A 24,983-nucleotide genomic window follows, 5' to 3' on the forward strand; every position below is an offset into this window, starting at 1 on the left:
GATTTGATAAGCTAAAATTGTTTTGAGTTAATAAGTGTTCAACCCCTTTATTATGGCAAGCCTAAATAAGTTCAGGAGTAAAATTTTGCTTAACAAGTCACAATAAGTTGCATGGACTCACTCTGTGTGCAATTATAGTGTTTAACATGAGTTTTGAATGACTACCTCATCTCTATGCCCCACACATCCAATTATCTGTAAGGTCCCTCAGTTGAGCAGTGAATTTCAAATACATATTCAACCACAAAGTCTAGGGAGTTTTTCCAGTGCCTCGCAAAGAAGAGCACCTATTGGTAGATGGGTAAAAAAAAAAAAAAAAATGAAGCAAACATTGAATATCCCTTTGAGCATGGTGAATTACTCTTTGGATGGTGTCACAAAAAAAGATACAGCCGTCTTTCCAACTCAGTTGCCGTAGAGGAAGGAAACTGCTCAGGGATTTCACCATGAGCTGAAGTGCAGCAAGACTGTCACATGCGTCAAAAGGGACAGACCAAGGCGCAGCGTGTTGAGTGCTCATCTTCTTTATTTAACGTATAAAGTGAACACTTAAACAAAAATTAACAAAATGACTCACAACAGTTCCGTAAGGTAACATTGACTATACGAAAAACAACCACCCACAAACCCAAAGGAAAAAAGGGCTGCCTAAGTATGGCTTCCAATCAGAGACAGCGAAAGACACCTGCCTCTGATTGGAAACCATACTCGGCCACACATAGAAAACGAACATAGAAAATGAAAACTAGAACAAATCTCCTCTAAATAAACCAACCCCAAAACACACAAAAACAACACCCCCTGCCACGCCCTGACCATACTACATTGACAAATGACCCCTTTACTGGTCAGGACGTGACAAAGACAATGATACAAAACACACAAAACACTACATGAAAATGACTAAAAAGCATAAAATTTGAAGTTTTGGAATGGCCTAGTCAAAATCCAGACGTAATACCTATCAGCATTTTGTCTGGTGATACATGTTAGTCTTTACCCCTTCGTACAGTATGGTGTCCCATATTAAACAGCTCCCTGACGTGTTTGATAAATATACAGTATGCCACTGTCTGTGACTGCGCAAAATTATCACACTCTTATTTTTGTCACAACCTGTGAAAATAGCTATTTATTTTTTCTTTTTCCTGAAGGTGTTGATAGCATTTTGGAACAGTGGAGTACATTTCTGAACCTTTTTGTATTTGATGCCACTTCAAATACAGAGTCTCAGCTGGAAAAAATCTTTATGGATATTGCAGCTATTATGTTACCAGATTTCTTCCAAAAAGGATGTATTCAGTCAAGCATTTTTATGGTATAAGCCTGTTGCAGTAAAGTGTTACTGGGCTATAATAATAACAACCATCACCTCATGAATGTAATATGTTCCTAGATATTCCACACAAAAGACAAACCTCCTAACATTTACAGTATAATCCGACATGAATGGCATTTTACCCAAAAAAAGACTACAAATCTAATTTAACGCTGAGCAAGGTTGTGTGTAACCTCAAGGCTAGTAATTGCTTTGTCCTTGTGAAGAACGGTGTGACAACTACCTGGCTGGTGACAAAGAGTCACTGCCTTTGTTCTCGATTTCATCCTCCTGCCTCCTCCCTTCGCTGTAACCTCCTCCCTCTCCCCTTTCTCCATCCCTTTCTGACTCCCTCTCTTTGGTTTGTCTGCGCGTCGAGCCAATAAGTCGGCAGCGGGAGGACTTCCCTACTCTAAAAGGGGACTAGGGAGTCTGTGGCTCGGGGACGGGGGTTATTGGGAGAGTGAATTGGGTTGATCGGAGTTTCATGCAGGACCGGGGTTCTTGGGCACCCCCCTCCTGGTACAGACACTCGAAATGCCACCCTCCGCAAGGAAATCGATCAAGGAGCGCGAGCTGTTCTCCCTGACCTCATCCTTACCATGCGCCTCGTAAGTGAATTCATACTGACTTCTTCAGGGCTTTTGTTTCTTTTTACGTTCCTTTAGCGATAGTTCATTGGAAAGCTATTGGTCGGCGATGCTATTGCCCACAATGAATGCTTGTCCATAATAGGCGAAACAGCGAACTACTGATACATTCCGGTTTTCATACGCTCGCAGCGAACCAAATCTAACAGTGGTGTGCCATATGATGAGATGTTTGTTTAGATTTGATTTAGAGTCTTTGTTGCTACAGCCGATGGCAACGTGCTCATACTTTGGGAAAATAAGAGTCAGACGCAAATTCTTTCCTTCAATTAAATAGTTATATTGCTCCCATTCACACTGACCACAAACTGTAGACTGGAGAGGAAATAATGCAACCACACAGTTGACGTTCACGCAAATCGGCAGTTAAGAAAGCTTATTCTAATGGATATTGTGAATGTTATATTTTGGGGTTCAGAATGATTTTATTTCCATTCTAATAGAAGTAAGCTGACAAGTTTCAAAGAAATGTAGATTTAATCACAACGACAAATAATACAGAATAGATCCACAAAGCTCATAAATTATTTAACTTTACCATTTAGATGCCGTAGGCGTAAATTGGCGTGTTAGGGCCTTACTGAAATAATAAATAGCTAACTCAGTAAAACGGAGGAGAATCCTTGTGTTCTTAAAACATAATTTTAAAGCCAAAACTGCACTGCGAGCACATTGAAAACACTCAACTTCAATACGAAACTATTTATGTTGAAAGGGTCATAAACGGAGGCGACAGGTAGACTAGTGGTTAGCGCGTTGGGCCACTAACCGAAAGGTTGCTAGATCGAATAACTAATTCTTATTTACAATGACAGACTAGAAACAGTGGGTTAACTGCTTTGTTCAGGGGTAGAAGACATATTTTTACCTTGTCAGCTCAGTCTGTCATTGTAAATAATAATTTGTTATTAACTGACTTGCCTAGTTAAATAAAAATAAAAAACAGGTACAAATCTAAATGTCAGGCAGAATCTGATGTGTAATAAAGTGACCCAAAGTTCAATTTCCAATAGTCAAACCCCTCATAGTGTTTAAGAATATGGATGAAAAACAATCCTGAAATTCAGCCTACAGATAAGAACAAAATGGAGAACTTGTAGGATATCAGTACAGCCAAATACAGCTACCGGACCTTACTGCACACAAGGACACAGAATCAACCACTATACATTCTCCTTTTACTGTTACAGATAATAGCTATATTATTATTCACACAAGTAGCTACTGCTATGTAATCTAATACAAATATTTTACTCCTACGGAAAGACCTTGAAGTCCTTATTTAGGGCTGTGTGTCACGATAAGATATTAATCAACATCCAAGGAGATTACCACAACTCCCTTCTTAACTGGTCAAGCCTGGATCAGGCAGGTAGGAGTTGAGAAATGTTATTAGAGACGTAAATGTGACTTGGGAAAGCATGCAAGCCTGCAATCCTTCATATAGGACTGGGTTCTCAGAACTCCTCACTTCATTTAGGACCATTTCATCAATTGCAGGGAGAGTGACCAAAAGTTCAACCCCAAGTAGAAAGTTAGAGGGAGGGAGAGTGCCGGCAAATGGTCAGTGCATGTCATTGTGTATCTAGGCTATGTTCTTGTGTGAATGTATGCTTCTGTACATGGATGATCATGTCTGAGTGTACATGTAGTGCCTTAAGTAGTATATGGGAGAATCTAATGTACTGTAAATGCCTGTGGGAATGTACACTACTGTTCAAAAGTTTGGGGTCACTTAGAAATGTCCTTGTTTTTGAAAGAAAAGCATACTTTTGGCCCATTAAAATAACATCAAATTGATCAGAAATACAGTGTCGACATTGTTAATTTTGTAAATTACTATTATAGCTGGAAATGGCAGATTGTTTTTACAGAATATCTACATAGGCGTACAGAGGCCCATTATCAGCAACCATCACTTCCGTGTTCCAATGGCACGTTGTGTTAGCTAATCCAAGTTTATCATTTTAAAAGGCTATTTGATCATTATAAAACCCTTTTGCAATTCTGTTAGCCAAGCTGAAAACCTTTGTTCTGATTAAAGAAGCAATAAAACTGGCCTTCTTTACACTAGTTGAGTATCTGGAGCATCAGCATTTGTGAGTTCGATTACAGGTTCAAAATGGCCAGAATTTGTTTCACTTCCTTCTGAAACTCGTCAGTCTATTCTTGTTCTGAGAAATGAAGGCTATTCCATGCGAGAAATGGCCAAGAAACTGAAGATCTCGTACAACGCTGTGTACTTCTCCCTTTACAGAACAGCGCAAACTGGCTCTAACCAGAATAGAAAGAGGAGTGGGAGGCCCCGGTGCCCAACTGAGCAAGAAGACAAGTACATTAGAGTGTCTAGTTTGAGAAACAGCCGCCTTACAAGTCCTCAACTGGCAGCTTCATTAAATAGTACCCGCAAAACACCAGTCTCAACATCAACAGTGAAGAGGCGACTCCGGGATGCTGGCCTTCTAGGCAGAGTTCCTCTGTCCAGTGTCTGTGTTCTTTTGCCTGTCTTAATCTTTTCTTTTTATTGGCAGTCTGAGATATGGCTTTTTCTTTGCAACTCTGCCTAGAAGGCCAGCATACCGGAGTCTTTGTTTCTGGCCATTTTGAGCCTGTAAATGAACCCACAGATGTTGATGCTCCAGATACTCAACTAGTCTAAAGAAGGCCAGTTTTATTGCTTCTTTAATCAGGACAAAGGTTTTCAGCTGTGTTAACATAATTGCAAAAGGGTTTTATAATGATGAATTAGCCTTTTAAAATGATAAACTTGGATTAGCTAACACAACGTGCCATTGGAACATAGGAGTGATGGTTGCTGATAATAGGCCTCTGTACGCCTGTGTAGATATTCCATAAGAAATCAGCCGTTTCCAGCTACAATAGTCATTTACAACATTAACAATGTCTACACTGTATTTCTGATCAATTTGATGGTTTTTTAATGGACAAAAATGTGCTTTTCTTTCATTAACAAGGACATTTCTAAGTGACCCCAAACTTTTGAACGGTAGTGTATGTGTGTGTGTGAGGGCACGTGTGTGTGTGTGTGTGAGGGCACGTGTGTGTGTGTGTGTGAGGGCACGTGTGTGTGTGTGAGGGCACGTGTGTGTGTGTGTGAGGGCACGTGTGTGTGTGTGTGTGTGTGTGTGTGTGTGTGAGGGGACGTGTGTGTGTGTGTGAAGGCACGTGTGTGTGTGTGTGTGTGTGTGTGTGTGTGTGTGTGTGTGTGTGTGTGTGAAGGCACATGTGTGTGTGGGCACGTGTGTGTGTGAGGACACGTGTGTGTGTGTGTGTGTGTGTGTGAGGGCACGTGTGTGTGTGTGTGTGTGGGCACGTGTGTGTGTGTGTGTGGGCACGTGTGTGTGTACTGTGTGTGTGTGTCGGCTAGCATGCAGGAGTGTAGCTGTGCAGCAGGCAGGCAGGCAGGGCAGGCCATTTCCTGATGTCTTCATAGCCTGGGAAAACTTGAGACGTTTTGGTAGAAGCCCTTATATTCATTCCTCATGTCCATGGGCTTCCATGGCCTCCTGGTTTTTATCTAGCTCTCTGTAGTCTCCTGCTGCTCAGTTTAATACCTTGGCAATATGACTGTTATTACTACTCATATCACAATATTAGTATTGTCATAGGGTGTGTGTGTGTGTGTGTGTGTGTGTGTGTGTGGAGGAATTGGATAGAGTGCTGATCACACTATAGTCTAGACCTTAGTTTGCATGCAGTGAGTTTGCATACGTCTGCTTATCATGAATGAGTTATCCTTCTCTAAGCTGTGTGTATATTGGTCTGTGCTGATGTGTAGTGATGTAGTTTGATTAGTATCGACTGTGCTGCCCTGTAGGGGTCCTCAGTGAGACGTGGACATCGGTGGTCTTCAGTGACTTACATGTATGTGACTTATGTAGAAATGTCATCAAATTCAGTTATTAGTATAACAACTTTTGAATAAACTATTCTCTCTCTCTTCTTCTCCCTTTCTGTGGAAGGGATTTTGGGGGTGCCACGGTCCTTCAGTTAGACTCAAAGTGTGTGTTTTTATTTAGTGCATTGCAACTGGATGTGACCACAGGGCTGTAGACTGTGCGTGTGTGCGTGTGTGTGTGTGTGTGTGTGTGTGTGTGTGTGTGTGTGTGTGTGTTAGGGGTTGTGAGTGGAGTCAGGCAGAGTATTTGTATCCAAGCCTAGCCCACAGCTAGCGATTGCTTTCCAGGACTCTGTGGCAAAAAAATGTGTTCTGAGCAGTGCCTTGGCCCAGAACACACACATACTCTCTAGAGTTTGGCAAACTTCAAGAGCTAGTAAACAAAGGGAATGTGTCACTACTAGTTGAACCTAATAGAAGGAGGAGAAGAGACAAAGAGAGAAAGACTGAGAGAAAGACTGAGAGAGAGAGAGAGCGAGAGATGGAGGGAGGGAGGGAGCGAGAGAGAGAGAGAGAGAGATGGAGGGAGATGTGGAGAGAGTGGTTGTCATTACTGTTACTAGTGTCTGGTAAAATGGAAAATTCATTAGGACATATCCAAACATGATATCTTATTTCAGCTGAAGGCAGAGACAGGAATGTCTTTGGGGTAAAAGGTCACTAGAATGTTTTCTTCGACTTAAGTACAGCAGCTTCCTCCCCTGTAATTACCATGACTTTGGACAGACCTCGATTGCACACTTTGTCTCTCCTGGGAGAATTCCAACAATCTACTGTGATATCCTTTCCTATGTCCTATACCCTATGAAAGTCCCGTCTACTTCCTGGTTCAAGTCCCGTACTGTTTTTAAATGGGCTTCAAGCTTATATCATCAACTTCATGAAAATGGGGTCTTTTAAGATAGATATAAAATTATATTTGTGGATTAACCTATCCAGTGCCTTCAGAAAGTATTCATACCCCTTGACTTATTACACATTTTGTTGTGTTACAGCCTGAATTCAAAATGTATTTAAAAAAAAAGATTATCACCCATCTACACACAATAACCCATAATGACAAATTGAAAAAAAATCTTTTTAGATTTATTGGCAAATTTATTGGAAATTATATACAAAAATATATAATTTACTTAAGTATTCACATCCCAAAGTCAATACTTTGTAGAAGAAGCTTTGGGAGCAATTACAGCTGTGAGTCTTTCTGGGTAAATCACTAAGAGTTTTCCACATCTGGATTGTGCAACGTTTGCCAATTATTCTTAAAAAAATTATTCAAGCTCTGTCAAATTGGTTGTTGACCATTGCTAGACAACCATTTTCCGGTCTTGCCATAGATTTTCAAGTAGATTTAAGTCAAAACTGTAACTCGGTCACTCAGGACATTCACTGTCTTCTTGGTAAGCAGCTCCAGTGTAGATTTGGCCTTCTGTTTTAGGTTATTGACCTGATGAAAAGTGAATTCAGTTCCCAGTGTCTGGTGGAAAGCAGACGGAACCAGGTTTTCCTCTAGGATTTTTCCTGTGCTTTTCTCCATTCTGTTTATTTTTTATCCTGAAAAATTTCCCAGTTGTTAAAGATTGCAAACATACCCATAACATGAGGTAGCCACCACTATGCTTGAAAATATGCAGAGTGGTACTCAGTCATGTGTTTTATTGGATTTGCCCCAAACGTAACACTTTGTTTTCAGGACAAAAAAGTGAATTGCTTTGCCACATTTCTTGCAATATTACTTGTTACAAACAGGATGCATGTTTTGGAATATTTTTTATTCGACACAGGCTTCCTTCTTTTCACTCTGTCAACAAGGTTAGTATTGTGGAGTAACTACAATGTTGTCGATCCATCCTCAGTTTTCTCCTGTCACAGCCATTAAACTTTGTAACTGTTTTAAAGTCACCATTGGCCTCAAAGTGAAATCCCGGAAGAGTTTCCTTCCTCTCCGGCAACTGAGTTAGGAAGGACACCTGTATCTTTGTAGTGACTGGGTGTATTCATACAGCATCCAAAGCGTAATTAATAACTTCACCATGCTCAAAGGGATATTCAATGCCTGCTTTTTTATTTTTACCCATCTACCAATAGGTGCTCTTCTTTGCGAGGCATTGGAAAACCTCCCTGGTCTTTGTGGTTGAATCTCTGTTTGAAATTCACTGCTCGAGACCTTACAGATAATTGTATGTGTGTGGTACAGAGATGAGGTAGTTGTTCAAAAATCATGTCCATGCCACTTATTATGTGACTTCTTAAGCACATTTTTACTCCTGAACTTATTTAGGCTTGCCATAGTAAAATAGTTGAATACTTATTGACTCAAGACATTTTAGCATTATATTTTTTATTAATTTGTAAAAATGTTTAAAAACCTAATCCCACTTTGCTGCGCCACTCGGGAGCCCCTATAATGTCAGTCTAATGCACTGCAGTGCTAGAGGCGTCACTACAGACCTTGGTTTGATCCTGGGCTGTATCACATCCGGTTGTGATTGGGAGTCCCATAGGGCGGCGCGCAATTGGCCGAGCATCGTCCGGGATTGGCCGGGGTAGGCCGTCATTGTAAATAAGAATTTATTCTTAACTGACTTGCCTGGTTAAATAAATAAAATACTAATTATGGGGTGTTGTGTGTAGGCCAGTGACAAAAAAATCTCTATTTATTCCATTTCATAATCAGGTTGTAACACAACTAAAAGTTAAAATAACCAGCTCTTTCATAGTGTTTCACTCCATTATTCATTAACGTTAACGTCATCCCTATTCTGTTTGTGTCGTAGGGGAATTATCCATGCACAGGGGAAAGTACACTCACAAAACAGATCAAACGCCAACCAGATTCCCAGACAAATGCAAACCATGTGTGTAGCACAACCACTGGATTAGCATGGACATATTTAGTCAGTGACACAATGCACAAGCAATGTGCAACAGAGCTCAATGTAAAACCACTACAAACAGGGAGGATAGTATGTAGCAGTATACTAAGGGCAAATGTTATACGATGTGCCTAGCAACTACTTTCCCTGGTATTTTCATGTTTGTCTCGCTTGCCTTTCCTCCATTTGTGACATGGGCCAATCAGAGTTTGCCCAATAACTGCTTCCAGAGGGGGAACTGAATTAGAGGATCATGGGTAATATGTTGTGTTGTTTAGTAATGGTGGTGGCATGCCTGTTTGAGTCAATCAGCTGGCTTCACAGTGACATCATCATCCCATGTCTTGATGATGACCCATCAGTGATGGCTGGCTGCCTCTGGTGCTGTGTGCGTCATGCTTTAACCCCGCGGTGGCCAGACTAATGTACTACACTGACAAACAGCTGGGGGCGACTGAAGGACAGTGTAGCGGCAGCATGCACTTATGGACTGTGCTCAGGGACACACACACACACACGCACATACTCATGCTCACATGCACAGGCAGCACACACACACACACACACACACACACACACACACACACACACACACACACACACACACACACACACACACACACACACACACACACACAGTAGCAGGTGGATGTGTGAGAGAGAAGATAGGAGGAGCCAGAGATATAGGAAAGGAGGGAGAGAGGGGGGGGGGGAGAGAGAGAGGGAGGGAGAGAGAGGGAGGGGGAGATAGAGAGTGAGGGAGGTACAACTGCTGCTGTCTGTCTGGCAATCATTCAGGCGCGAAGGCAGATGTGTTTTTAAGACAAGGTGAGTCTGTTGTTCCAGATGTCTCTGATGTAGTTGTAACACACACACACACACACACACACACACACACACACACACACACACACGCAGTATGGGCAGAGAGGCCCAGAGGGTGTATTTAGGACTGTTGTTTTTCTTCTTCTAATCTAGCCAACACTAGTTCAATGGGCCGAATCAAACAGGGCAGCTAATTCCTCTGATTAGAACATGAAGCCCACAAACAGATGGGAAAGGACAATGAATGCACCACTACGCCACAGGCGTTCCAATTCAACAGGCTTAGTGACGTTTCCTCTATGGAGTACACACACACACACACACACACACACACACACACACACACTGAAATTGCTTGTACTGTATGTTTTAATAAACAGATCAGATGCACTCTGGAAATCATGCAAATACACACACTAGCCCACACAAAGGATGTTTAGTACATTGTGTAGCCACCTGATAAGTGAAAACATTGCAAGAGCTTGTGTGAATCACTGTTCCACTCTGCTGTTGGATTGTCTTGTAAATCATTGAGATTCTCGCTTCCCTCTCACACACAACATGTGCACACAAACACATGCACTGCAGTCACCCTATTCATGGCCTCTAAGCCTCAAGAAAAAACATCCAACAGTACAGACATCATTTCTGTAGTCTCGCATGGATCAGTACTCATTTTAATACAAACGTTTCATGGTTATGGTTTTAAAATTTGATTTTAAAATGAAGTTACAGCTTTAGAATGAGATTAGAATTGAGTTAAAGACATAATATCCCTGAGATTCTCTAAATGAGTTTATAGCCATAGAATCAGTTCTGTTGTCTGTAATATTTATGTGCCTGACGCTGCAGACTCTAATGTGGTTCCTGTGGTTGACCCCCCCCACCCTCCCCCTGCAGGTGGCTGAAGGTACTGCTGTGCAGCCCCCTACGCTATCTATGGATGGTCCTCATAGCCCTCACTGTGCTCTGTGTGGCCATCCAGATCCTAGGAGTCGTCTGGCAGTCCAGGTGAGTCTGGTGCTACTGTACGTACAGATGTAGGATCTCTATTTGATCACCCTGTTGCAGGAGAACTTTTCCAACATGGATCCCTTAGTGGAATACATCAACCAGAACAGCAAGGAGTTTGGAGTGACAGTCCAAAAAAAACTTGTAGTATATTTGAGGTTTAAAAAGGCTTCTGAAGTTTGTTATTTTCATTTCTACATTTTTAACTTGATTTTCCCTTCAGAAAAAATGTATCAACTCCTACAAAAATCCATGAATTATAATCCACTTAATAATTCACATGTCCTGTTACTACAGGATCGTTTTCCTGCTGTAGAAAACTAGCTCAAATTAAGATCCTACATCTGTAGCCATCAGGTCAGATATTCATACTACCTGGATTTATATTACTGGCAGTGAAACCAGAGAGGAAGAGGTGAAGCGAGAGGATTTGTATTTTTTTGTATGGAGGACTATGAGAGAATGTCGAATTACATGAGGCTTATTTGATTGAATTGAAGTTTCGCAATGTATATTCTGTTACAAATGTGCTGATATAAGTGGATTCACATGGCATTCCGGCAACTTTGAGAAAAACGACTGTGGTTCACACGCGTATCTGCCCTCTCATTGACTACAATGGTCCTACCTGATCGCGTCAGGCTTTAATCATTGAGGACGTACTGTATTTCCATTGTTAGACTGGTCACTCGGCTATCTTGTTAATATAATAGATTTTCTTTGGTGAAACGAATAAGCTTTTACATTCCACTTCTCTGTTCAGGATAATTGTTTTGTTTTGAAACAGGCTGACAGTGATTGGCTAACTGTAGTCAAACACTCTGTTTGGTTTCAGGAACGATAAGATTTTGAGCGAGAAGCTCCTGAATGTGCGGTTTACCATCGAGATCCAGGGAACGCTCCCGACGGAGCAGAGTGACTGGGAAAACTCTTCCCCCTCTTCACACGCCCCTGTCGTAGAAGAGGAAGTGAGGTCACAGGAGGAAGGAGCTCCTAAACAACTGGCCAAAGAGAACCAGAAGGTAGCCGAATATCAAGATGGCAGAGATGAGCCAGGAATGGAGAGGAGACTCCAGGTGCATCACCAACATTTAAAGCTCTCAAACACTTTCAATAAGGTCAAAGACTCCAGGAAAGAGGCAAGGGGTAAAGTTTTAGCAGTAAAGGCAGCCCTGCCCAAAGTCACACTGGGTGATGATGAGTTGCATTTGGGGGTTCCCGGGTCTGTGGTTCTCCAGCTGGGCCACCCAGCTATCAGAGTGGTATCTACCCTGTCTCACAAACCTCTCCAGCTCCCCTTAACCAATCAGCTGAAGAGTAGAAACAGCCTTGCCCCTCTAGGCACCAACTCTGTAGTTGCCGGGGTGATAAGCGAGGTGAAACCGGGGATTGCCACCTCCACCTGTCGGCCGAAGAACCACATCGTCTTTCTAAAGACGCACAAAACGGCCAGCAGCACCATCCTGAACATCTTGTATCGCTATGGCGACAGCCGCAATCTGACCTTCGCCCTTCCGCTGAACATGCACAGCCAGCTGTTCTATCCCTTCTTCTTCGCCTCACACTTTGTGGAGGGAGTTAGGAGCCGCAGTGTCAAAAAGTTCCACATCATGTGCAACCACATGAGGTTCAGACCACCAGAGGTGAGTTCTATCATCATAGCATAGGAGGTTGCTGGCAACTTAATTGGGGAGCAGCCTTGTGATAATGGCTGGAGCGGAATTCGTGGAATGGTATCAGAGCATTCCATTTGCTCCGTTCCAGCCATTATTATGAGCCGTCCTCCCCTCAGCAGCCTCCACTGCATCATAGATAATATAGAGGTTCAGACTAACACAAGTTGAATTTTACTACTATCTTTTCCCCAGAAAATATAAAAAAATTGTAACCAATAATTGTTAAATGGTATCACTAACACATTTTGTTCTTGTTTTGGGCTTTTCCTGTTGTGTCTTAGGTGAGGAAGGTGATGCCCCAGGACACGTTCTACTTCTCCATCCTGAAGAACCCTGTTGCCATGATGGAGTCCATCTTCATCTACTACAAGAGCATTCCCGCCTTCCACAAGGCCCGCAGCCTGGATGACTTCCTCGACAACGGTTGGCGTAGTTACAACACGTCCCTGCCCAACAACCACTACGCCCGTAACATCCTGACCTTTGACTTTGGCTTCGACAACAACGTCGCCACAGAGACGCCCGGTGACCTGGAGACGCGGGCCGCCACAGCCATTGGCGCCATCGAGGAGGACTTCCACCTTATCCTCATCTCAGAGTACTTTGATGAATCCATGATCCTGCTCAAGCGCGCCCTCTGCTGGTCTTTGGACGACATCGTCTCCTTCAAGTTGAACAGCCGGAGCGAGCGCGCACGGAACATGCTCTCCCCGCACACCGCTGACAAGATCAGAGCCTGGAACGCCCTTGACTGGCGGCTCTACCTGCACTTTAATGCCACCTTCTGGCGACGCGTGGACACTACGGTGGGACGTGAGGAGATGAGGCGGGAGGTGACTCGGCTGCAGGAGCAACGTGCCAAACTAGCCAAAACCTGCCTGAAGGATGGTGGTGCAGTGGACCCGTCGCAGGTACAGGACGCGGGGCTGAAGCCCTTCCAGTATGGAGCGGCCATCATCCAGGGCTACAACCTGAACCCTGGGCTGGACGGGCCCACCAAAACACGCTGTCAGAACCTGATCACTCCAGAGCTGCAGTACACAGACACCCTTTACACCAAGCAGTTCCCTGAGCTTGCCACTAGGCAGAGACAGGCCGCCAAACTGGTCGCCTCACAACGTCAGCCTGGTCCAGCCAAGGTCAGCCCAAACAAAGCAGCCATGGCTGGGCCGGTGAGGGTGAGGGAGGCCCGGCACAGTAGGACAGCCAGGAGTGGACCCAGAAACCCTAATGCCCAGAACCAAAATGACCCCCGCCCAACTGTCCTGTCTAAAATCACTGCAGATAGAAGTGACAGAAACATACCTTGAGGTGGGGCTCTTTCAACATAGACTATGGGACTAATGGGACAATCCACAGGAGCTCATTGGTACTGAGCACAGGGGTCTTTTTAAGCTGAACAGCCAATGGCTCTGTTTTGTCTGTACAGTGAGGATGTTTCGCTGCACATTATGCTTACTCTGGCTGGCTGCAGTGCACAGGGCCAGTTTGCTGACTTTGGTGGCACTAGGATAAGCTCTAGTGTTTCTACCCAATGATACTGGACCTGTGTGGGTGGAGGGGATGGAGTTGGGGGAGGAAGAGGAAGAGTAGGAAGGAGAGGGAGAGTGCAACTGGGGTGACTGTCCTGCCTTGACTGGTTGGATTGGAAGTAGCATCTCATAAACCCTCTCATCTAATCTCTCCCCTTGATCTTGTCACACACTGAGGTTTAGAATTTGTACTATTTGTACTATAGTTTGAATGGCACATACTTGGTACTATCGATTAAACTGATTGGGGTTGGGTAAGGCCTGTAGTACAGTAGGCCTATGAACAGTACAGGTCAAAAGTTTGGAGACACCTACTTATTCCAGGGTTTTTCTTTATTTTTACTATTTTCTACAATGTAGAGTAATAGTGAAGACATCAAAACTATGAAGTAACACATATGGAATCATGTAGTAACCAAAAAAGTGTTAAACAAATCAAAATATATTTGAGATTTGAGATTCTTCAAAGTAGCCACCCTTTGCCTTGATGACAGCTTTGCACACTCTTGGCATTCTCTCAACCAGCAGAGGTAATCATGAGGTAATCACCTGGAATGCATTTCAATTAACATGTGTGCCTTGTTAAAAGTTAATTTGTGGAATTTCTTCCCTTCTTAATTAATGCGTTTGAGCCAATCAGTTGTGTTGTGACAAGGTAGGGGTGGTATACAGAAGATAGCTCTATTTGGTAAAAGACCAAGTCCATATTATGGCAAGAACAGCTCAAATAAGCAAAGATAAATTACAGTCCATCATTACTTTTAGACATGAAGGTCAGTCAATACGGAAAATTTGAAGAACTTTGAATGTCACTTCAAGTGCAGTCGCAAAAACCATCAAGCACTATGATGAAACTGGCTCTCATGAGGACCGCTAAGGAATGGAAGACTCAGAGTTATCTCTGCTGCAAAGGATAAGTGCATTAGAGTTAACTGCACCACAATTTGCAGCCCAAATAAATGCTTCACAGAGTTCAAGTAACAGACACATCTCAACATCAACTGTTCAGAGGAGACTGCGTGAATCAGGCCTTTATGGTCTAATTACTGCAAAGAAAACGGACACCAAAAAAGGACACCAATAAGAAGAAGAGACTTGCATGGGCTAAGAAACACGAGCAATGGACATTAGACTGGTGGAAATCTGTCTTCTGGTCTGATGAGTCCAAATTTCGATTTTTGGTTCCAACCACTGTGTCTTTGTGAGACGCAGAGTAGGTGAACGGATGATCTCTGCATGTGTGGGTCCCACCGTGAAGCATGGAGGAGGAGGTGCAATGGTGTGTGGGTGATTTATTTTGAATTCAAGGCACACTTAACCAGCATGGCTACCACAGAATTCTTCAGCGATACGCCATCCCATCTGGTTTGCGCTTTGTTTTTCAATAGGACAATGACCCAAAATATACCTCCAGGCTGTGTAAGGGCTATTTGACCAAGGAGAGTGATGGAGTGCTGAATCAGATGACCTGGCTTCCACAATCACCCGACCTCAAAAAAATGTAGATGGTTTGGGATGCGTTGGACCGCAGAGTGAAGGAAAAGCAGCCATCAAGTGCTCAGCATATGTGGGAACTCCTTCAAGACTGTTGGAAAAGCATTCCTCATGAAGCTGGTTTAGAGAATGCCAAAAGTGTGAAAAGAAGTCATCAAAGCAAAGGGTGGCGACTGAAGATCTAAAATATATTTTTGCTAAACACTTTTTTTGGTTACTACGTGATTCCATATGTGTTATTTCATAGTTTTGATGTCTTCACTATTATTATACAATATAGAAAATAGTACAATTAAAGAGAAACCCTTGAATGAGTAAGTGTGTCCAAAATTTTGACTGGTACTGTATCTGTCTGTCTGCTAACACCAAAAGACAAACAGTACCTCCACTTTACTACATCTGGTCTCTCATTTAGACAGGATACATCTCAGGTCTCATTTCTCTGAGTTGATATAAACTTTACTCAGAGAGAAGGTGGCTCAATATGGAGGTGAATAAAATACATGATGGTGTGTTAAACATGTAGACATCATAGGAGGCTGGTGTGAGGAGCTATAGGAGGACGGGCTCATTGTAATTTAGATTTTATTTATGTCACACCCTGATCTGTTTTTTCACCTGTCCTTGTGATTGTCTCCACCCCCCTCCAGGTGTTGCCCATTATCCCCTGTGTATTTATAGCTGTGTTCTCAGTTTGTCCGTTGCCAGTTTGTCTTGTTTGTCAAGTCAATCAGTGTTTTTGTTCTCAGCTCCTGCTTTTCCCAGTTTCTCACCCTCCTGGTTTTGACCCTTGCCTGTCCTGACTCTGAGCCCGCCTGCCTGACCACTCTACCTGAGCCTGCCTGCCGACCTGTACCTTTGCCCCACCTCTGGATTGTTTGACCTCTGCCTACCCTGAGCTTGCCTGCCATCAGGTACCATTGCCCCACCTCTGGTTTACTGACCCCTGCCTGCCTTGACCTGTCTATTGCCTGCCCCTGTTGGGTCTTGCCATGATTCCTGATAATTTTTTAGGATCCCCATTAGTCAACGCCAATGGCAACAGATACATTACAGACAAAAGATTTTACAATTTACATGCATTTAAAAAACTTAACATGAAGTGTGTGTGTGGGCATCTAACAGTTACTCATACTGTATCAGTACATACACAGAACAAGTAGGTCACATGGGGAGAGGTGTTGTGCTGTGAGGTGTTGCTTTATTTGTTTTTTGAAACCAGGTTTGCTGTTTGCTGTATATAAGATGGAAGGGAGTTCCATGCACTCATGGCTCTGTATAATACTGTATGTTTCCATGAATTTGTTCTGGACCTGGGGACTGTGAAAAGACCCCTGGTGGCATGTCAGGTGTAGAATGTGTGTGTCGGTGCAAATGCCTGGAATGGAATCAATGGAATGGTACCAAACACATGGAAACGACGTGTTTGACTCTGTTGCATTGATTCAATTCCAGTCATTAGAAGGAGCCCGTTCTCCTATAGCTCCTCCCATCAGCCTCCTCTCGTAGACATTTAAGGGAAAGATGCAATAACAGAAATACCATTACAAAATGTTTGACTTAAGAGCACATCTCAACTCTTTCGCTACCTACCTGAAGAGAGCCAGAGCTTGTAACTTTCTGTAATAATAGATTTGTACATCAACTCTCATGCAGAAAGTTCCTTGAATTTCCTCATCCTTTAAGGTTAGAAACTGAGAGATTCAGTGTCTAAAGGTAATTCAGTAACCGAGAGATTCAGTTACTAAAGGTAATTCAGTAACTGAAAGACATTCAGTAGGCCACTGTGGAAAAATATTCAGTTACCAAGACGGAGCAATGGAGCTCTCGGTTCTCAGAAATGGGAATCAAATTAAAATATTACATTTCTTAGAAGACCAAATGATTAGTCTCTTTAAATTCAAGTGTGCTTTTAAATCATACTGCACTTTAGTGTCAATATATAAATGAGGTGTAAAGAAATGATCGTGAAATGTAGATTTTTGTATGTAGAGATGATTTTGTGATGTGAGTCCTTATATCACAATACTTGCCTTTTAAAGTGGTCTGGTATGTACGTTTATTTTTCTCATTGTTGTGAGCGGTGATGTTGCCACTTACTCGGTAAGCACAGATTTCAAATTGAAATGGTCAAATAAAAGGGTAATGAATTATAAATTGTTTTTACTTTTGTGTTTGTTCCCACTTTTGTATGATAAAACAACCTGATCAGCAAAACAGAATACAGTTGGGCTGTAGTGTGCAGATCTGACAACAGGTGGGAGCCTTGTCCTAATAATATTCCTCAGCTTTGCTCAATGACAAATACAGTGCATTTGGAAAGTATTCAGACCCCTTCTCTTTCTTCGCATTTTGTTACATTAAAGCCTTATTCTAAAATGGATTTTTTTTAAAATCCACATCAATCTACAATACCCTATAATGACAAAGCGAAAACAGGTTTTTAGACATGTTAAATACAGAAATACCTTACATTTACATATTCAGAACCTTTGCTATGAGACTTGAAATTGAGCTCAGGTGCATCCTGTTTCCATTGATCATCCTTGGAAAGGCACACACCTGTCTATATAAGATCCCACAGGTGGCAGTGCATGTCAGAGCAAAAACCAAGCCATGAGGTCCAAGGAATTGTTCTTAAAGCTAAGAGACAGGATTGTGTCAAGGCACAGATCTGGGGAAGGGTACCAAAACATTTCTGCAGCATTGAAGTACAGAGAGATCCTTGATGAAAACCTGCTCCAGAGTGCTCAGTACCTCTGACTGGGGTGGAGGTTCACCTTCCAACTGGACAACGACCCTAAGCACACAGTCAAGACAACTCAGGAGTAGCTTTGAGACAAGTCTCTGAATGTCCTTGAGTGGCCCAGCCAGAGCCTGGACTTGAACCTGATCGAACATCACTGGAGAGACCTGAAAATAGTTGTGCAGCAACACTCCCCATCCAACCTGACAGAGCTTGAGAGGATCTGCAGAGAAGAATGGGAGAAACTCCCCAAATACAGGTGTGCCAAGCTTGTAGCATCATACCCAAGAAGATTCAAGGCTGTAATCACTGCCAAAGGTGCTTCAACAAAGTACAAAGTAAAGGGTCTGAATACTTATGTAAATGTGATATTTCTGGGGGGTCTTTGTTGATAAATGTGCAAAAAAATAACTATTTTTGCTTTGTCATATTGGGTATTGTATGTAGATTGATGAGGGAAAATAACTATTTAATCAATTTTATTAAAAAGGCTGTAATATAACAAAATGTGGAAAAAGTCAAGGGGTCTGAATACTTTCCAAATGCACTGTCCCCACTACAACAAATAAATACTTAAATATGTTATTATGTACTTGAAACATGGAGGACTGCTCCTTCCAGGAAGTACCAATATGGCTTCATAGCAACAGTATTCCAGGGTTTATATATATATATATATATATATAGATATATATATATATAGATATCTCAGCCCTCTTTCTCATCAGTTCTAGACAGTTATATTTCTAAAGTACATCAACAGCTCCACCTAGTGTTCATTATTAGTATGTGCCGAGACCCAATCTGTAAAGGTACCGAATAGTTTTCTGCATGATCACAGAGAAGACCATTTGTTTATTAAACAAGGTGGCTAACAAACATGAGCATGCATGTGTCAATCTTTGACTTGTTTACACTAGAACATGAATGATGGGTGAACATGTGTTTGTATCTGTGTGTGGTTGTTAGTAGGGTTGTGTGTGCTGTATGTGTGCTTATGCAAATTCCTTGAGTAGATTAATAACAGATTTTTTGTGTGTGTATCAGTGTAAGCATGCATGGCAGCAGGCAGGCCCAATCACTAAACCTTGTGGTTCAGGAATGGCTTGACAGGACATGTTTAATATTTACTCATCAATCAAATCTGCTATAAAGGGTAGCGGCTTAAGCAAACAGAAACACACAAAGCCAACGTCTGGCCTCGCATCTATCACACACCCACAGCAGGGTTTGACAAATAGCCTGTTTGGCATTTAGAGGGAATACATATGTATGTGCGGTCACACCTGAGTGTGCCTGTGAGAAACTGTTGCCAGGTGCACCGCTAACAAGCCTTGCTATCTCGAGGCAGTCCTAAAGTAGCCTCCTGGAATACTGTTCATGACTATGTTAACTATTTAACCAGCAACGAATGACACTCATTTGATCGACACTACTGCATGAAACCTTTGATACGGACTGACAAAATGGACCACATTTACTAAGGCAAGATAGGCCACATTTTGCTGACAAATACGTGTTTTAACATTTACATGTTTCATATTTTGTATTGGTTCTTACCGTCTTCTGAGGTAATCTCGACTTGGGATGTGGGAGGGTTATAAAGAACACAGGGGTGCCCTGGCACCTCTCTTTCTAAAATGATCTGCCGAAATTTTTGTAACCCCTATTACTAGCCTGTTTCAACCTCTCTTTCGTATCGTCTGAGATTCCCAAAGATTGGAAAGCTGCCGCGGTCATCCCCCTCTTCAAAGGGGGTGACACTCTAGACCCAAACTGCTACAGACCTATATCTATTCTACCCTGTCTTTCTAAGGTCTTCGAAAGCCAAGTTAACAGATTACTGACCATTTTGAATCCCACCGTACCTTCTCCACTATGCAATCTGGTTTCAGAGCTGGTCATGGGTGCACCTCAGCCACGCTCAAGGTCCTAAATGACATCATAACCGCCATCGATAAGAGCCATTACTGTGCAGCCGTATTCATCGACCTGGCCAAGGCTTTCGACTCTGTCAATCACCACATTCTTATTGGCAGACTCGACAGCCTTGGTTTCTCAAATGATTGCCTCGCTTGGTTTACCAACTACTTCTCTGATAGAGTTCAGTGTGTCAAATCGGAGGGCCTGTTGTCCGGACCTCTGGCAGTCTCTATGGGTGTGCCACAGGGTTCAATTCTCGGGCCGACTCTCTTCCCTGTATACATCAATGATGTTGCTCTTGCTGCTGGTGATTCTCTGATCCACCTCTACGCAGACGATACCATTCTGTATACTTCTGGCCCCTCTTTGGACACTGTGTTAACTAACCTCCAGACGAGCTTCAATGCCATACAACTCTCCTTCCGTGGCCTACAACTGCTCTTAAACGCAAGTTAAACTAAATGCATGGTTTTCAATCGATCACTGCTCGCCCGTCCAGCATCACTACTCTGGACAGCTCTGTAGTTGTCCACGTATTCTAAGTCAAATACCTGAGTGTCTGGTTAGACTGTAAACTCTCCTTCCAGACTCACATTAAGCATCTCCAATCCAAAATTAAATCTAGAATCGGCTTCCTATATCGCAACAAAGCATCCTTCACTCATGCTGCCAAACATACCCTCGTAAAGCTGACCATCCTACCGATCCTCGACTTCGGTGATATCATCTATAAAATAGCCTCTATCACAGTGCTATCCATTTTGTCACCAAAGCCCCATACACTACCCACCATTGCGACCTGTTCGCTCTCATTGGTTGGCCCTCGCTTCATACTCGTCGCCAAACCCACTGGCTACAGGATATCTACAAGTCTCTGCTAGGCAAAGCCCCACCTTATCTCAGCTCACTGGTCACCATAGCAGCACCCACTCGTAGCACGCGCTCCAGCAGGTATATTTTACATTTTAGTCATTTAGCAGACGCTCTTATCCAGAGCGACTTACATTTCATTTCAAACATTTTTTTTTTTCTTCCGTACTGGCCCCCCGTGGGAATCAAACCCACAACCCTGGCGTTGCAAACACCATGCATTGCAAACACCATGCTCTACCAACTGAGCTACAGTATATCTCACTGGTCACCCCCAAAGCCAATTCCTCCTTTGGTCGTCTTTCCTTACAGTTCTCTGCTGCCAATGACTGGAACGAACTGCAAAAATCTCTGAAGCTGGAGACTCATATCTCCCACACTAGCTTTAAGCACCAGCTGTCAGAGCAGCTCACAGATCACGGCACCTGTACATAGCCCATCTGTAAACAGCCCATCTATCTACCTACCTCGTCCCCATACTGTATTTATTTATTTTGCTCCTTTGCACCCCAGTATCTCTACTTGCACATTCATCTTCTGCACATCTACCATTCCAGTGTTTAATTGCTATATAGTAATTACTTCGCCACCATGGCCTATTTATTGCCTTAACTTACCTCATTTGCACTCACTGTATATAGACTTTTTGTTTTCTTTTGTTCTACTGTATTATTGACGGTGTTTTGTTTATTCCATGTGTAACTCTGTGTTGTATGTGTTGAATTGCTATGCTTTATCTTGGCCAGGTTGCAAATGAGAACTTGTTCTCAACTAGCCTACCTGGTTAAATAAAGGTGAGATAAAATAAAAAATCTTGTGAATTTCGGACGGGGAGCAGTTCAATTTGGCCATAGTCGGCCCTAGATCTGAGGAAACTTCCCCCGGAGCTATCCTAGCCTTCACCTAGTGCACCACCACTACCTACATCCCCAAGGAAAAGCTTGGTGGCCATTTACAGCAATGATGTTACATGTAGTAGTGCGTTCAAACCAATTCAAGTGTTTTTCTGGTCGACGTATTTGGTGTCACTTAGGATCTGTCAGTGCTTAGTCTTAATGAGGCATTGGGTTTTTTAATTTCAAGCAGACAAATGGCATCTTTGTTTAATCTGGTTCTTTTGATGCAGAGGAGGCCGTTGGGGGGGACAATACTATGGAGAGAGTAGAGCTTGGACATTTTGGACATCGAAAGGTAAGAAGAAAAGCCCCTCACAACTGTTATTGCAGCACATGAAAGCTGTCTGACAATTTCATATACTAAAACATGACCAGTACGGTGGAACTAAAAACATTTTTTTTTCTCATGTTCTTTTTCCTTTTCTAATATTCTGCTCCTAGAAAAGTATAGAACCTAGTGAACAGACAGAGGAAAATCACCATCTACCTGCATGTGTGTGGTTTTACTGCTGGACCAGGATCAGATTTGAAGCTGTTCCAAGATCAGGCTTGGCTGCCTCGTCCCATTTGTCCAGCTCTACTCTGCCCTACTCTGTTCTCTTAACAGCCTGCTATCCCTGCTCTGCTCCACTCTGTTCTCTTAACAGCCTGCTATCCCTGCTCTGCTCCACTCTGTTCTCTTAATAGCCTGCTAGCCCTGCTCTGCTCCACTCTGTTCTCTTAACAGCCTGCTAGCCCTGCTCTGCTCCACTCTCTCTTAATAGCCTGCTAACCCTGCTCTGCTCCACTCTGTTCTCTTAACAGCCTGCTAGCCCTGCTCTGCTCCACTCTGTTCTCTTAATAGCCTGCTATCCCTGCTCTGCTCCACTCTGTTCTCTTAACAGCCTGCTAGCCCTGCTCTGCTCCACTCTGTTCTCTTAATAGCCTGCTAACCCTGCTCTGCTCCACTCTGTTCTCTTAATAGCCTGCTAGCCCTGTGCTATTCCCTCAGTCTCACAACAATCAGACAGCCTCACTCCAAATATCACTCATATCAATGTGAGCCAATGTCTCCCTGATACTTTCTGCTCTAACGAGTGTGTGTCCATCCACAGAGACTTCAGAAGTTTCGCAGCGCAGTTAGTCTGTAACATTATCAAAATGTACAAGCAAGTATCACTCCAGTACCACCTGGCATACACACACACTCTGTTTCTCAAACACTCTTTTTCACCGCCTTGGTATTGCAGTGCATGAGACCCATTCACTGTGTGAAGTGCCTCTAGTTTCTGGTGAATGCAGTATAGTTTATCCAGCTGCCGGTTGGTACACACAGCCATGGTCTCTGTAGGGTTGGACTGCTAAGGTTTGATATCAGACAGCTCTCTAATCTGTGTTTGCTGACCAGGATTACCAGATTAACAAATTCACGCCTCACTGCCCACGTTCAGGCCGTTCTGTCCCTGGCTGTGCCTCGTTGCACCTCACTGCACCCCCTGCATCCATCCATACCTCTCTCAATCCATCCTTCCCTCTCTCCATTGGTTTGTGCCCAGCCTGGTTGGAGCTGGCAGCTATCCCCAGTGTCGGACCTGAGATATAATACACTGAGCTGGCTTCTGTCCTGAATGACCATGTCAGTATGTGAGCAGGTGGATATGTGAGAGAGAAGATCGGAGGAGTGGGAGTGATAGTCAGGGAGGGGGGGAGAGAGGTACAACTGCTGCTGTCTGTCTGAAAATCATTGAAGCGGGAAGGCAGATGTGTTTTTTAAACGAGGTGAGTCTTGTTCCAGATGTCTCTGATGTAGCTGTAACATACGCAAACACACACCACACCACACACACATAAATAGCGAAAAGTCCCCACTTGTCAAAATGTTCCTTGTTTTACTATCCTTGTGAGGACTTCTGGTCCCCACAAGGATAGTCAAACCACACACACACACACATACACAATCTCATGCAATGTTTGTACATGTGTGCATTTACTGTTGCAAATGTGTATTACTACCCAGAGACTATGCTACGCCCCAGACAGAGAAGCTGTCTTTTGTTGAGCTCACCACCTGGGCTGTTGCCACCCGGAACCACAACCTGCTGTTTGATGTGTCCTGGTACAGAGCCAACAATGAGGTAGGAGTATTGGAGCACATCAACCCAACACAGCTTCACCCTCTCTGGACAGCTCAACCACCGTAACTCCCCTCCCCCCCGGACTGGTGGAAGATCTAGAGGGAAGAGCTAGGTGCTGTTTTGCACCACTGCTCCGGATCCTTCTTAGTTCTCTGGGTTCAAATAAAATCACATTTTATTTGTCACATACACATGGTTAGCAGATGTTAATGCGAGTGTAGCGAAATGCTTGGGCTTCTAGTTCTGACCATGCAGTAATATCTAACAAGTAATCTAACCTAACAATTTCACAACTACCTTATACACACAAGTGTAAAGGAATGAATAAGAATATGTACATGAAAATATATGAATGAGTGATGGCCGAACGGCATAGGCAAGATGCAGTAGATGATATAGAGTACAGTGTATATACATATGAGACGAGTAATGTAGGGTATGTAAACATTATATAAAGTGACATTGTTTAAAGTGGCTAGTGATACATTTATTACATCAATTTATCCATTATTAAAGTGGCTAGAGTTGAGTCAGTATGTTGGCTGCAGCCACTCAATGTTAGTGATGGCTGTTTAACAGTCTGATGGCCTTGAGATTGAAAAACAGTTTCTTTCTCTCAGTCCCTGCTTTGATGCACCTGTACTGACCTCGCCTTCTGGATGATAGTGGGGTGAACAGGCAGTGGCTCGGGTGGTTGTTGTCCTTCATGATCTTTTTGGCCTTCCTGTGACATCGGGTGGTGTAGGTGTCCTGGAGGGCAGGTAGTTTGCCCCCGGTGATGCGTTGTGCAGACCTCACTACCCTCTGGAGAGCCTTACGGTTATGGGCAGAGCAGTTGCCGTACCAGGCGGTGTTACAGCCCGACAGGATCCTCTCGATTGTGCATCTGTAAAAGTTTGTGTTTTTGGTGACAAGCCGAATTTCTTCAGCCTCCTGAGGTTGAAGAGGCGCTACTGCGCCTTCTTCACCACGCTGTCTGTGTGGGTGGACCATTTCAGTTTGTCCGTGATGTGTAAACCGAGGAACTTAACTTTCCACCCTCTCCACTCCTGTCCCGTCGATGTGGATAGGGGGCTGCTCCCTCTGCTGTTTCCTGAAGTCCACGATCATCTCCTTTGTTTTGTTGACATTGA

The 24,983-nt window shown here is 43.3% G+C and overlaps 1 protein-coding gene across 1 annotated transcript; it reads left to right on the forward strand.

The window, feature by feature from the left end:
• Positions 1 to 1,642: 1,642 nt before the first annotated feature.
• LOC106613156 (galactose-3-O-sulfotransferase 2-like) lies at positions 1,643 to 14,189 on the forward strand. Its single transcript, XM_014215147.2, has 4 exons — positions 1,643 to 1,929; positions 10,489 to 10,599; positions 11,435 to 12,242; positions 12,557 to 14,189. The coding sequence occupies exons 1-4, from the start codon at positions 1,856 to 1,858 to the stop codon at positions 13,583 to 13,585; spliced, it is 2,022 nt and encodes a 673-aa protein (XP_014070622.1). The 5' UTR covers positions 1,643 to 1,855; the 3' UTR covers positions 13,586 to 14,189.
• Positions 14,190 to 24,983: the final 10,794 nt, after the last annotated feature.

The sequence above is a fragment of the Salmo salar genome, chromosome ssa09 (assembly GCF_905237065.1).
Source record: "Salmo salar chromosome ssa09, Ssal_v3.1, whole genome shotgun sequence".
Taxonomy (NCBI): domain Eukaryota; kingdom Metazoa; phylum Chordata; class Actinopteri; order Salmoniformes; family Salmonidae; genus Salmo; species Salmo salar.